We start from the raw sequence: 14,314 nt of genomic DNA, 5'->3' as shown, positions 1-14,314 counted from the left end.
TAGCAATTTTTTTAAGAAAAGTAAGAAATATCCTTTCAAAACCTGTAACATTTTGTTATCTGTATCAACTGTCATTCACGAGTTCCATAATTGGTGTTTGAGTATCTATGTTACGTACCTAATTATTTGACATCGTGCTGGCGGTTTTTGTGGAGATTGAAGAGTTCTTCAAGAATTCCATTTGAATAACACTTTATTTGCAGATACTTTTGATTACACTCATCATATAAAATTATTAATAGGACGGTTTTAACTCACAAAAGCAGAAAACATCCCAGGTGAGAAAATAGTTGGATAAGAAATATTTGACGTAGAACTATCTAGTTAATCGCCATTTTGTGTTCTTTAATCAAATCAACATGGCTTTCGAATATCCTGTTTTAAAATACATAAAATGTACTTACTAAATATTGTTACTTCCCGAAGATTAAAGTGGAATTTTACAATTTACACAATAAATTTCACTTAATAGGAATAGCTTATAAACATATATATTATTTATTATAATAAAAATCACGCAAATATTTGGTATCCGGTTGCATAAGAAAATATTGTGTCAGTTTACCAAGCATAAAGACCAAGCGGTCTTAGTAAAAACAATTGCAAAAAGGTATCCTCATACTTTTTCCATTATTTTAAAACTTATAACTTAGCCAATGCCTAATTCCACCAAGTTGAAATTGAAACACATTTTAAAGTATGATATAGTAGTCACTCTGTTTCATGCTTGTGTTGCGGCAATTTTCCTAACGATTTATATTGATAAGAGATTTCTCATATTAATATTTTAGCTTTCAAATTCGATTTACTTATTATTATACCAAATCAGTGCTCACAGTTTTTACTTCATTTAACAGAAAATCATTACCTATTTAATAAGTTTGTTACGGTTTTGATTACCTTACATATTTTTCTACATACATTTAATATTAATAGTACAAATCCTCTTGTCAATGTATTTAAATTCCAAAAATGGTTTCAGGATGGCTGAAGATTTAGATGTTGAAGCAATGTTAGAAGCACCTTATAACAAATCGGTGAGTAACATTTCATGCTTACTTTAGTTTAGACGTTTTAGAATTTAGACATAGATAAAATGTATATTTGAGATTTAGTCCATTAGATAAGATTGTATTGACAATCTAGGTATGGGTTTAATATGAAAAATTACATATTTTTAACTCTTTAATATTATTATATATTAAAAATGTTATAATATTTGTAATTAAAAATGGTTTTTGTTTCAAAAACTAATATGTTACTCGACCATACATTCAGATAATATAAAGGTATGAAAATTATTATCAATTAATATAAAAATAACATATTGATAGTATCAACTGTGTATCAAAATGGAAAATTTCAATACGGGTGCTGGGAACTAAAATTTAGAGAGTAGGTTGAACTGATTAAAGATGTCTCTGTTGAAGTTATAATTATATGTGGCTTAATATGTGAGAGCATCTTTGAACAGTTAAGTTTAAAATATGAAATGAAATTACATTTGAGAATCATTTCTTGTATTTATAGAACTTTGTGGTTATTGTCCAGCAAACTTCACCAACCTGAACAAGATGAGGTATCGACTACTATACTTAATTTTTTTATCTTCATACATACAGTTATTTTGAATGAATATTAAAAACTTTACTTTACTAGATTATTACACAATATAATTATGCAGACAGTATTTGAAAGGACCATACGCTGATGGGTCGTAAATCTTTTGCAGAAGTATCCCTGTGTGATGTTAGTGCTGTGTACATCATTAGTCAGTGGTTTCCCAAATGGTAAGTTTAGACCAGGGACCAACCTCAAGACCACCTCTAGGACAAATAATGATTGTGAAAGCTGTCGTCTGTAGTATAGGATATTAAACCATGTGTATTTTCCCTGAATGATATGTTTCAAACATGTCATTGATGGAAATTTACACTCGATTCCACACAATTAATTCAATTAACTAATGCAGTTTTTATTTATTCACTCGGCGTGTGTTGCTGTGGCGGTGCTTCTACCTTGTGCTTTGTGTGACAGGATAACACTTCCTCTTCAAAGCATCGGCCGGAGAAGTATTCCGAAAAAAACAGAGACAAAGATAAGGACGGAAGTCGAAGGTAAAATAATGACAGACTACAACAGTAAAAATTATAGAGTACAGGGAAAAAGAAAAAGGTTTGAAAACATTTAATTTTTACAGGAGGAGTCGTTCAAAGGACCGGGAAAGAAGACGATCGCGCGATAAGGATTCTAGACGTTCTAGGGAAAGGGATGACAAACGAGAAAGAGACCGCGACAAGGATAGAGACAGAGATCGCAATCGTGACCGTGAACGTCGCGACCACGACAAGGATCGTAACCATAGAGATAAGGATAGGGATAAGGACAGGGATCGTGAAAGAGATAGGGAACGTGAAAGAGATAGAGAAAAGAGACGTAGTAAAGATAAAGTTAAGGAACGTAGTCGTGAAAGGGAAAGAAGCCGTGACCAACATCCTCCTAAAAGAGAAAAAAGTCGCGATAAGGAAAGAGAGAGAAGCGAATATAGATCAAAATCAAGAGGAATTGAACCCAAGTTGGATGACCTACCTCCAGAAGAAAGGGATTTGCGCACTGTATTTTGTATGCAATTATCTCAACGTATTAGGGCTAAGGATTTAGAAGAGTTTTTTTCCTCTGTTGGTAAAGTAAGAGATGTAAGACTTATCACATGCAATAAGACAAGAAGATTTAAGGGAATAGCCTATATTGAGTTTAAAGATGCTGAATCTGTTCCCTTGGTAATTATTATTCTATTGAAGTATACAAACATATTTAATATCTATGTTTAATTGTCAATAATAATTTTAATACATTTTCAGGCTTTGGGTTTAACAGGACAAAAACTACTGGGTGTTCCTATTATAGTTCAGCATACCCAAGCTGAGAAAAACAGGGTTGGCAACACCTTGCCCAACTTAGCACCAAAAACTAGTAATGGTCCTACTCGATTATATGTTGGCTCACTTCATTTTAATATTACAGAAGACATGCTTAGAGGAATCTTTGAACCATTTGGTAAAATAGATCATATACAACTAATGACCGATCCTGATACTGGAAAAAGTAAAGGCTATGGTTTTCTGACAGTAAGTATTCTACTAATCTAAGTGTTGGCACTGAATTGATAAATATTTTATTTGGTATCATTTACAGTGTGATTAAAAACCTGCTTTTTTTCTAGTTCCATCACGCAACAGATGCAAAGAAAGCAATGGAGCAGTTGAATGGATTTGAGCTTGCAGGTAGACCAATGAAGGTTGGAAATGTGACTGAGCGAGCAGATGGTGGTTCAAGCACACGGTTTGATGCTGATGAACTAGACCGAGCTGGAGTTGATCTGGGTGCTACCGGACGCCTTCAACTTATGTTCAAATTAGCTGAAGGCACAGGTTTACAGGTACTTTAAAATTTTTGTACTAACAAATTAACAAAGCTTTACTGATGTAATGTGGTAAGACCAGTTTCACCAGACAATGTTAAATATATCATGTTTTGTTAAGGCCTTTGATAAACTGTTAAATGTATTGAACATGTGTTTAAATGTCTCAACAAGACATTATTATTAATTCCTGCTCTGGAGGTTCGTCAAATGGCTGATGGACCGTTAATCTTATTGTATTGTCAAAACTCCAAGGTCATTTCCCACCCCTATTCTTTGTAGCCATGGTTAACGCAATATTTTACATTGCAAATTAGGTATTATTTCTTTACTTATAACTTGAACACAATTTATGCCAATAAATTCACAACACCATTTTAACAGTTTACACCTGACAAACTGAAAAGAAAACTTTTTGTGTGCCAAATCTATGCCATCAAAGATATATAAAATTTAGTCGCATCGGCTAACAAGTGACGTATCGAGGGATATATACGATACAGGGATAAAGTGATGTATCGCAGCAAACATGTCGTGTTAAACGCTATAACTTCAATTTGGTTGTCTTATAACAAGAAAGAATAAATCGGTAGTCGGTCATATGACGTCATATTTAATAATGCATTGTTAATTTTTCATCGTGAGACGTAAATATTTCGACAGAAATTTATATTTTTAAAGCTTCATTAGTAAATGAATCGTTTAGATTAAACAAACTTACTGAAACACTTAGTTTGGTGAAACTGGGTATAGCTATTCTAGTAAAGAGTATTCTGAATGTATTTGCAAATCCATTTAGTTTAAGAAACATCGTGTTTAAATTGTCCGTATGTGTGAATTTTATCCCACCTATAAGTCTCCATGACAAATTGTTATACATAATATAAAACACAATTATTAGTTTTACCCCTGCTAAAAATGAGATTTTTTATGTTAATTTGAAAATATTCTACTTATAAATACTTAATTCTTTTTCAACAGATACCTCCAGCAGCGGCATCAGTATTGATGGGCGCCGGCTCAACTTTAGTAGCGCCTCAACCACAAGTCGCACCTCCTATTGCTACACAATGCTTCATGCTCAACAACATGTTTGACCCATCATCGTATGTACATTTAATATAATTTCTATTTTATAATACTTCATATTTCAAGTGTAAATTTCAATAATATATATAAAAATTTTGCAGGGAATCGAACCCCAGCTGGGACATTGAGATAAGGGATGACGTCATCAGCGAATGCAATAAACATGGCGGAGTATTACACGTGTACGTTGATAAGGCGTCTCCACAGGGAAATGTGTACTGCAAGTGTCCAACAATAGCAACAGCTGTGGCGTCTGTGAATTCATTGCACGGCCGTTGGTTTGCGGGGAGGGTCATAACCGCAGCTTACGTGCCCCTTGTCAATTATCATTCACTGTTCCCAGACGCGATGACTGCACTAACACTACTATTGCCTTCTAAACAACGATAAAACGTACAATTAGCGTTAATTAATAATTATTATTTTAGAATATCTATCTAGTGGTGTTCTGTATTTGAAGTAAAATAATGCACATTATATGTGATATAAATGTCTTTTTATTTGACCCTTGACACTTTATAGCATAAAAATATTTAAAATATTAATTAACTATATCATGTACAAAATATTCTGCTAGCTTCCTGTACCCAAACCTTCGACCGCTAATTATATTTTATCTTGTTTCTATGTTTTTATCATCTGTTACGTAATTTTTTTTATCATTCCTTCATAGGTCGGTTGTTCATAAAAGAAAGAAAACTTGTGTAGTTTTTTTCTCTTCTATACAATTAATAAGTCCAGTTAACACCGGCAGTTTCCAGGTTTTCACAATGACTATGGTTACCTTTTTATGCTCTTTTAGAGATATTAATATTTAATAATTGAGGTTAATGTTATATACGTTTAGAAATACCAGATGAAAAAATCAAAGTGCAAAAATATAATGACTATTTTTTTATCAGATTTTTTAACTTTTGAGACTTCTAAAACTATAATAAATAATACCAGATTTTAATATCGACTCTATTGAACTTCTACGATCTAAATTCTAAATGATGTGTTGGATGACTAAAGAAACTTAGGAATAATACAGCCAACATAATGTACTGGATTTAACCGACCAAAGCAATGTCGAGGAAACTTGTTTTTAGGAATAAATCAATATTGAGTTTTGAGGTAAAATTAATTTATAACAATATTTGGAGTATATACATTTCTATATTTTTTTATTAAACTTTGCTTATTATGAATGCACTTATACAGCTCTAATCCAATCTATCTCAAGAGTAGCAGGACCTTTCTGTTTAATAGGTTGGTACACACCACCATACATTTGTAGTCCAATACTGCTGACATGTGCTATATCCAATGTTTCGTTATTGTTTACTCGTTTACCTCTATAGTAAGCTTTAAACTCCGAGAAAGGCAAACTGCGAATCGCAAATTCATCTTTTGGGGCCTGTAAAAATATATTATGATCATAAATATCTTTTATAACATTGCACCATTAACCAGTTCGAAGAACACAAACCTGGAAGTACTGTTCAAAGGAATAATTCGGCTCATCATTTAATCCCTTATGACGCAAAACTACTTTAAAACCATTGAATTGTCCTTGGCCACGACAAAATAGTTGGAGTTTCGTACGACCGGTAAGATCGTGGTTTCCTATTGAACGTATTCCAGCAAAACCAGCTCCATTTGGTTGTGGATTTAACAAAGCAAAGAATATGGCTCTTCTGTATTCCGTATTTTTATGTAGCACGAACACAGCTTTTGACATCCCAACACTTCGTACTGTATCAGATTGTTCTTGCCAATTATCTACATCGCTTGTTTTCGTAAAATCAAATAAATACTTCTCATCCGGCACTGAAATGTTACTAAAAAAGTATTTACATACATAAAATGCTTAAATTTCAAATTCTAAAAATAAATATATAAAACATCTATTAGTAACTTTTTAACAATTACTTCAAAAACTTAAAAAAATGAACTGTATCAGGAAACTATTATACACACACGAATAATATAGATTTACGCAAACCAAGAAAGCTTCTCATTTAAAGTGAGAACGAATATTAAAAACATGAGAGTAAATGGTGACCTTATACAAAAAAATGTTAATCAGTTAAATGTTCCCTGAACTTGTTAAACATTTTAGGCAAGAATATAATTATACACAAAATACTTACTAAGTATCTGTACCTGTTGTGGCACAATATTTAATTAAAAATAGTGTGTAACTTAAAAACATAAAATGAAATAGCCGTCGGAACATGATGGCGTAGAAATAATGACTAATAAAATGAATTAATTACTAGTAAGTATTTAAAAAAAAATATTCAATGATTGTAATTATCTTTAAGCATAAACAATATTGTTGCGTGTTTGTTTAACTGAGCCTGACATTCTTATCTTTTATAATGTTATTGACGTCTAGCGATATCATATATTTCGCTCTAAAATTACTAGAAATGCGTAACCATATAAATACATAAAAAAGGCAAAAAGTAGCAAATAAATTAATACTGAATTGGTTGTTGTTCGGTTTTTTTCAATAACCTGCAAATAAAATAAGTAACTCAGGTACATGTTTCATAACTTCAAGGCTAAGAATGGCATATTTTTTTTAGAATAAAAACTCGATAGACATGTAGCTAATGAAATAAATTAATGTGGAAAATTATTTACTAACCATTCACTTAAATGCGATGTGACGTCCAAAGCTTCCATATTATAAAAATATCCGAAGTAGGTAAATAGCAAAACTATTATACACCTTGTTAATAAAACAGCATTTACAAAGAAAAATGGAATAGTAATGCTAAGTACTGTGTGTATGCTATAAATTTACATACACAATAATACCTACTCTATAGAAAAATTATTTTATGTAATGGTAAATTCAACTGACAGGGATGCCTTTTTTACACCAAAAATAACGGGTGTAAAAGAAAGGAAACAAAGAAATCATTTTGTTTAAAATGTGTATCTTATTACATGCTAAACACGTTTATCGTACGCAATAAAATCGGAAAGTTCTTGAAGGTTGCACTTTTTGAGTATCGATTGTCACAAATCACAACGCTGCACAAGTCCCTGTTACCGGCTACAGCTTGCGAGTGACAGATTCACAAACTCCAGAGGTTATGAAACTTATTCGTTATAAGCCAACTTTTAATATTATTTCTTTATCTATATAGAAGATATATCCAGGATGCATTTAATAATGTTTATCAAGCCAGGATGCCTTTAATAATGTTTATCTTAGTTGGATCTTTAAGGAATCCAATTATAGTTTAATTTTCTGTCTTCTTGTGCCGAAACAAAGACTTCTAATGTCTATTAGGGTTATAAATAAATTGGTAACATATACCTACAATGATGATTTGAATATTTGGAAGATATAAGTTACATTAACATATTAGCACAATTTATCTCCGAAAATCATTCGAATTAATCTTTAATGTAGTGTAGTGAGAAAAGAACACTTATGTCACCTAAACATTCTTTTTTGTGATTTTAGATTTTTAAAATAATAATTTTATAAGATATTTACTGTATTTTGATCCTAATTAAGTTCCTTATTAATAAATAAGCCCTTAAGACTTAAGTGCTTCCCATATTATTAGATATTTTTATTTCCATACGATTCTGTTGAATTGATAGACCAGAAGAAAAGAGTAAAACATACATATTTATTAAGACTTACTATATGCACGAAACAGTATATAAGAAAAATATAAGGTTCTTACTGCCTTCTTGGTAAAATAAAATGTGAATAGAAAAGAAATATTTAAAAATCAATCATCTTAGGCTCAGGCACATAAGGCACTATTGAATATTAACTTTAAAAGGTATATTCAAATTTGACACATTCAGTCAACTGTGTTATTTTGGTAGAACGATCTTTTAAACAACGAACAACCATTGAATGTCATCTACCATGAAAAATTATTTGTATTTAAATAAATCTTGGTTTAGGTAAATAAATCTAAGTAAAGGAGATTAAGAACAATAATGTCATTTATTTTTTTAAACTTATTTAAATAATGGAATATTTAAACATTGGAATACAATAGGTATTAAACAATGGAATTTTAAAGTGAATCACAAAAATTTATTTTAGTTAATGATGTAAGAGTGGCAACCAGAGGTTCCAGGAAAACTACAAAACTTACTTATATGTATATTATAATAAGAATTACATATTAAAACTTATAACCAGTATACCTAAGCCTACATGATTGCCCCGATGTTAAGATATAAATCCCATTCCATTGCTTGAGTGGCATCAGGAATCTTCTGTTAACACGGCATGTTGTTCGTTCCGCGGAGTCAGCAACGTCGCTCGTTATATTGCCCCAGCCATGTTCATTTACTTTTTAATATGTTGCGCGTAAGTAACGACTTTAACGTATTTTAAACATTAAAAAGGCAACAACCATTCCTAAACAAGTAAATATTGAAAGTTTAATTAACCGATTACGTGATAAACATATACATACATATTAAATATGTTATTAGAATACAAGTCATAAAAATTAATAGAAATATGGAACTATTATATTATATTTAATTCAACATCGAAAACTAGATGATTCTTTCTTTTAGAAACCTAAGATATTGAACTGTCACGCTAGACGCAACCCTTAAGTCTAGTTTATGTCTGCAGTTATAGCTTTAAGGTGTACTTAGTAAATAATCAATAGATAAATTATGTAAAAAAAAAACCGAGAATAAAAAGCCAACATATTTCGGGAATATCTTGTCTCTATAAAGACTCATATCATAGATGTTTTCTGTCTTTAATTATAATAAAAATCAGTTTGAAGCAGAAGATATAAATTATTTCTGTTTTCAAATCATCTTCTTTCTTATTCTCCTTATATTTCTTTTTATCTACTATTTACGGTTAAAATGGATTACACAATGCAGCAATAAATCTAGTTTTCTTATCTATAAAACTTTTGTGTATTTTGTGTAAACTTATAAAATGTTGGAGATCTCTGGTCATAATTTTCTTGTTGTGGTTTTTCTCAATGTATTATTATCATGAAAATATACTTTAGGGTTTCTATAAATGAAAACAAGTTTTTTATTATACCTTTATTTTACCCCACCACCATGTTTTAAAAATCCAATATTTCTTAGATATCTCACAATAAATGGCGTAGCTGTTAAAGTTACAGCTATTCTTGCCGGTGCAAAGATTTTATGAATTCCATAAGCTATTACAAAAGTGCCGGTGTTTGAGGCCACTGCAGTTGACAGCGGACCCTCTGTCATATTGAAGTATTTCAGTAGGGCCGTTACATCGACACCACTGAAACAAATTTATGTATGTGATAAAATTATCTGGTTTCATCAACACTATATATGTATAAACAAAATGATAAAACTTACTAGCTAACCCTTTTTTAGTAATGAATGTCATAATAGGTGTAACATTAATACAATGAAATATATAAATATTCAATGATTGTTTGTAATCACATACCTAGATACTAGGATGTAGCATCCTCCCAAACATAGTAGAGATATAGTCACATGAAAAATTATAACTGTTGATCCATACTCTTTAACAGCTCTTTTTAATTTGTCTTTGGCACTTAATGATGAATCAGTTTCTGTACTCATTTTCCTGGTGGAGATAGCTATAACTATGCTTTGAAAAATTAATAAACTAATATTAGAACTTAATGATAAACATGGTGTTAATATTTATAACCAAAATATTAGCAATGCAATATGGAAATGATAACTACGGTGATTGATTTTCAACCATTTAAGATGTAGAAAATGATTAATAACCCAGATATATAACAAACATACATACTTTTCTGCTACTTTGTGACTAATCCCAATCTGATCAAATTATAAGAATAAGTAAGCAAATTGCATGAGCGATTATGAGTTCTTACTATGACACCCAAAACCATTATTAATAATAATAATCTGAAGCTATACCTTTGTTAAACTGTTTTTTACGGATTTCATTTCTTAGAGTAAGATAGTGAGCACTGTGCAAATTATCTGACAGATATTTATAGCCCTGTCCCCATTGTGAGCCTGGCATATTGAGATGAGTGTGGTTCCCACTGAATGGATTTGGGACATTGCTCTGCATTGAAGAGGACAAGCTTACAGCGCCGCGGCAATCATACTTATAAGCATACGGATCACATTGCGATGTTATATCAATTGTGGGTGAATCATTTCTTTTGCTTAAGACATTGATAACAGGACCAGTAATATCTCTTTCTCTTAAAGGTGAAAATCTTCCCATTTCAGCTTCATTTATATTTATCATATTGGTAGGCAACTTGAGTGCCACTTGTGGGTAATTATTAATTGAAGTTTTGTGAACCTTTTTGCCATCTTGGTTATTATGACCTAGAGATATTTAATGGTATGTAAATTATGACTATATGAATACATGCTTGAAATATTGTAATATTCTATAAAAAATTCTTTGTAGAATATATGTATATTGGATTGTTATTACATCGTTACATGTATAAAATAGGGGAAATGCAAAGAGGAGGCAATACATCATCCTATTAAATTGCCCATGTATTTGTTAAAAAAAACCTGTAAAATTTTTCATTCCGATGCAATTTAATTTAATTGAAGTACACTAGAATCTACAGTTAAGAAATCATAATATAGTATCTATTTGTTTAAAGTAAGTTAAAATAGATTCAGCCGAACGGAGTTTTCCATTCGAACGTTTAAAAATATGTGTAAATACCACACAATACATAGATGCATGTAGGCAGAAGCGACAAAACACAACTAATTAATGCTTACCAAAAAATGTGTTTACGAAATAGTGTGACCTGTGTAAGTTATAAATTGATTTCTGATGAACTTTATACATTATAGTACTTTTGTACACTTAATATCAAATCTATAAAGTGTAAAAAGTTCCACACCAAAGAGAAAGAAATACTGCTCTATCCTAACAATAAACTCGAAGTAACGTAATACAGACTAGTAAGTAATACAGAGTATATAAATTATGAAAACAAGTTTATATGTAGATACAAGTTACTAGCGGTAGGCGCTTTAGATCCTATGATAATCCTGTTACAATCACAAGGTTAACTAGGTGGAATAAACAGTACACAGAGTGCAGCTATCAATATCATCCTTTAGTGCGTATTGCAAACGTCATTTAATTTTTTTTATATAATTCTTACGGTATAGAATCTAGCTAAACACAAAAACGAATATGCTATAAAAAAAAAAAGAAATCGTAATAATCACCAATATATCTTATTAAATTTAATTTTCCAACAATTTGTCAAATGTTATTAATAGTTTCGAAAATATTAAAAAAATTAAGTACCTAATGTATTTCTTATAATTATTTTAACTCTTCGTTTAAACAGAGATATAAAGAAGTCCTTCTTTATCTCTCTGTTGATTCAGAATACCTATTCTGAATCAACCTATACCTACCCAGAATTCTTTTTGCTTTTTTAATATTTGTTTTCATCTTCTAATAGCACAATATTCTATTGCTATTAATTTAGCAGAGAAAATTTCCACGTCTTAACAAAACAAATCCGAGACAAAGAAGTTTTTAATGGGTTCGTATGAACAAAAGCATCGAAACTCGAAAGTGTTATAGAAACTCCAACGCTGAGTCTTAACGCAATAGCTTTTTTACCTTCGTGCAAATGAGTCCCAGTACTAAATAGGGAAATTTAGGCAAAATTAATTAGGTTACCATTTTTCATCTTAGATGATTTGATTATATTAATGAAAATTGTACATTCCAATTCGCTTTTGTGTCCAGTATCATGTTTTACTTTGGTCATAAAACTTAAACTCTGTCGAGTCTCTAAAAAGCTAAACATAGGTGAAATGACACTGGTAATAAGTATTAGAAATTCAAATTTATTTCTATATAAACTCTAGTTAAAGCTCGTAAAATATACAATTTATGTTTATCTTTTGTCAAGAAACGTACGGAATTATTTTTTTTTTAATATGTATGCACTCTAGAAATTAATTCAAAAGCATTTAAATCTTATGAATGATTCGATACACTTACGTACACTTTAGGTACCTTTTTTTTTTTTTTTGATGACGCAGGGAAACTCTTTTTACGAGCCGTCTCACCGGCCTTGGTGGGGCCGGAGAGGATGTGTGAGACTCGACCTGGGCAGGCCCCTACTCACTAAAACCACTGCGAAAGCCATCGGCCGCTATGTTGGTGCACCCCGGATCTGTCGGCAACAGGGCACACCAGCGACTGGCCGGTCCTGGCAAAGACCGGACTTACTCCCTCGGAGAAAGGGGGCGATCCCGGCAATTAGGATCGCCCCGACGACGCCGGGCTTTCACAGGAGCCGGGTTACCAGCCCGACCCCAGCCCGGAGTGCAGGGGCGCTATTGGAGGCGTTGCAAATATCGCCTCCGGCGCACCCCCGTCCGTCGCCTGCGGAGGGAGGGTGCATCAGCCGCAACCTCCCGTTCCCGCTCAGATGCCTCCTTCGTGGACATGACCGTCTCACAGAAGGAGGACACCGCCATCCAGGACCTGTCACTCTCAAGCATCTTCTCCACGACACTCGAAAGCGACAAGCCCACTCCGCCGAGCGCCGCCACAAGCTCTTGGCGCTGCGCAGCCCATCTCGGGCACACCTCGAGGGTGTGCTGGGCCGAGTCCACCGCAGCGCCGCACTCATGGCAGCCCCCTCCCGGCTCTCTCCTAGCCACCCGACACAAGTAGTCACCGAAGCAGCCGTGCCCAGTGAAAACTTGCGTCAGACGGAAAGTGAGGGGTTTGCGTTTCCGCCTCATCCAACGCTCTAGGACCGGACGGAGCGCAACCGTTGTACGTTTACCGTACGGCTGGCCCGCCAGGTCCTCCCCCCACTCGCGCATAAGGCGCGACTCCCCCTGCCGGCGAACCGCCCGGATCTCCTCTGACGAAGGGTTCTCTCCGAGAGCTCTCCTACCCGAGATGTAAGAGAACACCTCGGCGAGAACCGACGCCACAAGATCCCAAGGCGGATCGCCGGCAAGAGCCGTCGCTGCGGCCCAGGAGACCGTACGGTACCCCCTAAGCACACTTTAGGTACCTATGACAGACTTTTAAACAACTGATATTGACTTATACTTTTTTAAGGTATTCTATTCTTAATAGGATTATAAATCTTTATGTCTAAATTCACATTCGTGTTATTTTTTACAAAAGCACTTGAAAGTTTCAATCCTACTCCTATTCAATATTAATCCGTTTTGTTTCTTACTACTTATAAAAAATAACAGCCTCAAGCTGATTCAAAAAATATTTTGAGTTTAATGGTTTAAATATATTTCACCATACTATGCAACATTGGTTAAAAATTGGTATAAAAAAATCGTAAAATCGTAGAACATATTGCTCTATAGAGTTTTTAATCTTTTAAGGCTTGACTGAAACACACTTCTTAATTCTGATATTCTGTATGTATCATCTGTATGCGACTTCCATATATGTAACATCTTTACCATAAGAATATAAATATTTTAACAATAAAAAAGTCATGGTGGCCTAGAGGTTAATAGGCCCGCCTCTCATACGTGAGGACGGGGGTTCGAAACCTGGCAAGTACCAATGTGACCTTTTCCGAGTCATATGTACTTTCTAAGAGTATTTAGACACCACTGACGGACGGTGAAGGAAAACATCGTGAGGAAACCTGGTGTTATAACTTCAAATTATAAGATTGAAATCGCCAACCCGTCTTGAGCAAGTGTGGTGATTAATGCTCTAACCTGCTCCATGTGAGAGGAGGCCTTTGATCAGCAGTGGGCTCCTATAGGCTGATGATGATGATGATGATGATGAACAATAAAAAA

At 33.2% G+C, this 14,314-nt stretch overlaps 3 protein-coding genes across 10 annotated transcripts; 1 reads left to right on the top strand and 2 right to left on the bottom strand.

The window, feature by feature from the left end:
- The first annotated feature begins 117 nt into the window (after positions 1–117).
- On the top strand, positions 118–5,000 carry LOC116779452 (RNA-binding protein 39). 6 transcript variants are annotated; one of them, XM_032673738.2, is made up of 10 exons: positions 121–278; positions 983–1,037; positions 1,531–1,579; positions 1,733–1,790; positions 2,038–2,117; positions 2,201–2,780; positions 2,862–3,128; positions 3,224–3,439; positions 4,403–4,527; positions 4,612–5,000. In XM_032673738.2, exons 4-10 carry the CDS (start codon positions 1,788–1,790, stop codon positions 4,898–4,900), a joined length of 1,560 nt encoding a protein of 519 aa, XP_032529629.1. In that variant the 5' UTR covers positions 121–278; positions 983–1,037; positions 1,531–1,579; positions 1,733–1,787; the 3' UTR covers positions 4,901–5,000. The 6 variants fall into 6 exon arrangements, with proteins under 6 accessions (XP_032529626.1, XP_032529629.1, XP_061378370.1 ...); XM_061522386.1 differs by lacking the exon at positions 1,531–1,579; XM_032673737.2 differs by having other exon boundaries at positions 1,531–1,790.
- A 648-nt stretch (positions 5,001–5,648) lies between these two features.
- LOC116779451 (uncharacterized) lies at positions 5,649–7,569 on the bottom strand. Of its 2 annotated transcripts, none has more exons than XM_032673733.2 (3): positions 7,149–7,569; positions 5,982–6,333; positions 5,649–5,909 (listed from the first exon to the last, which is right to left on the bottom strand). In XM_032673733.2, exons 1-3 carry the CDS (start codon positions 7,184–7,186, stop codon positions 5,706–5,708), a joined length of 594 nt encoding a protein of 197 aa, XP_032529624.1. In that variant the 5' UTR covers positions 7,187–7,569; the 3' UTR covers positions 5,649–5,705. The 2 variants fall into 2 exon arrangements, with proteins under 2 accessions (XP_032529624.1, XP_032529623.1); XM_032673732.2 differs by lacking the exon at positions 7,149–7,569 and adding an exon at positions 6,646–7,015.
- A 1,060-nt stretch (positions 7,570–8,629) lies between these two features.
- LOC116779802 (uncharacterized) lies at positions 8,630–11,488 on the bottom strand. 2 transcript variants are annotated; one of them, XM_032674257.2, is made up of 4 exons: positions 11,267–11,488; positions 10,424–10,849; positions 9,954–10,110; positions 8,630–9,779 (listed from the first exon to the last, which is right to left on the bottom strand). In XM_032674257.2, the coding sequence occupies exons 1-4, from the start codon at positions 11,334–11,336 to the stop codon at positions 9,563–9,565; spliced, it is 870 nt and encodes a 289-aa protein (XP_032530148.2). In that variant the 5' UTR covers positions 11,337–11,488; the 3' UTR covers positions 8,630–9,562. The 2 variants fall into 2 exon arrangements, with proteins under 2 accessions (XP_032530148.2, XP_032530147.2); XM_032674256.2 differs by having other exon boundaries at positions 9,954–10,116; positions 11,267–11,486.
- Between the last annotated feature and the right edge of the window lie 2,826 nt (positions 11,489–14,314).

The sequence above is a fragment of the Danaus plexippus genome, chromosome 2, assembly GCF_018135715.1.
Source record: "Danaus plexippus chromosome 2, MEX_DaPlex, whole genome shotgun sequence".
Classification (NCBI taxonomy): domain Eukaryota; kingdom Metazoa; phylum Arthropoda; class Insecta; order Lepidoptera; family Nymphalidae; genus Danaus; species Danaus plexippus.
The sequence above is the reverse complement of the archived record's forward strand: the minus strand, read 5'-3'. Positions and strand labels throughout refer to the sequence as shown.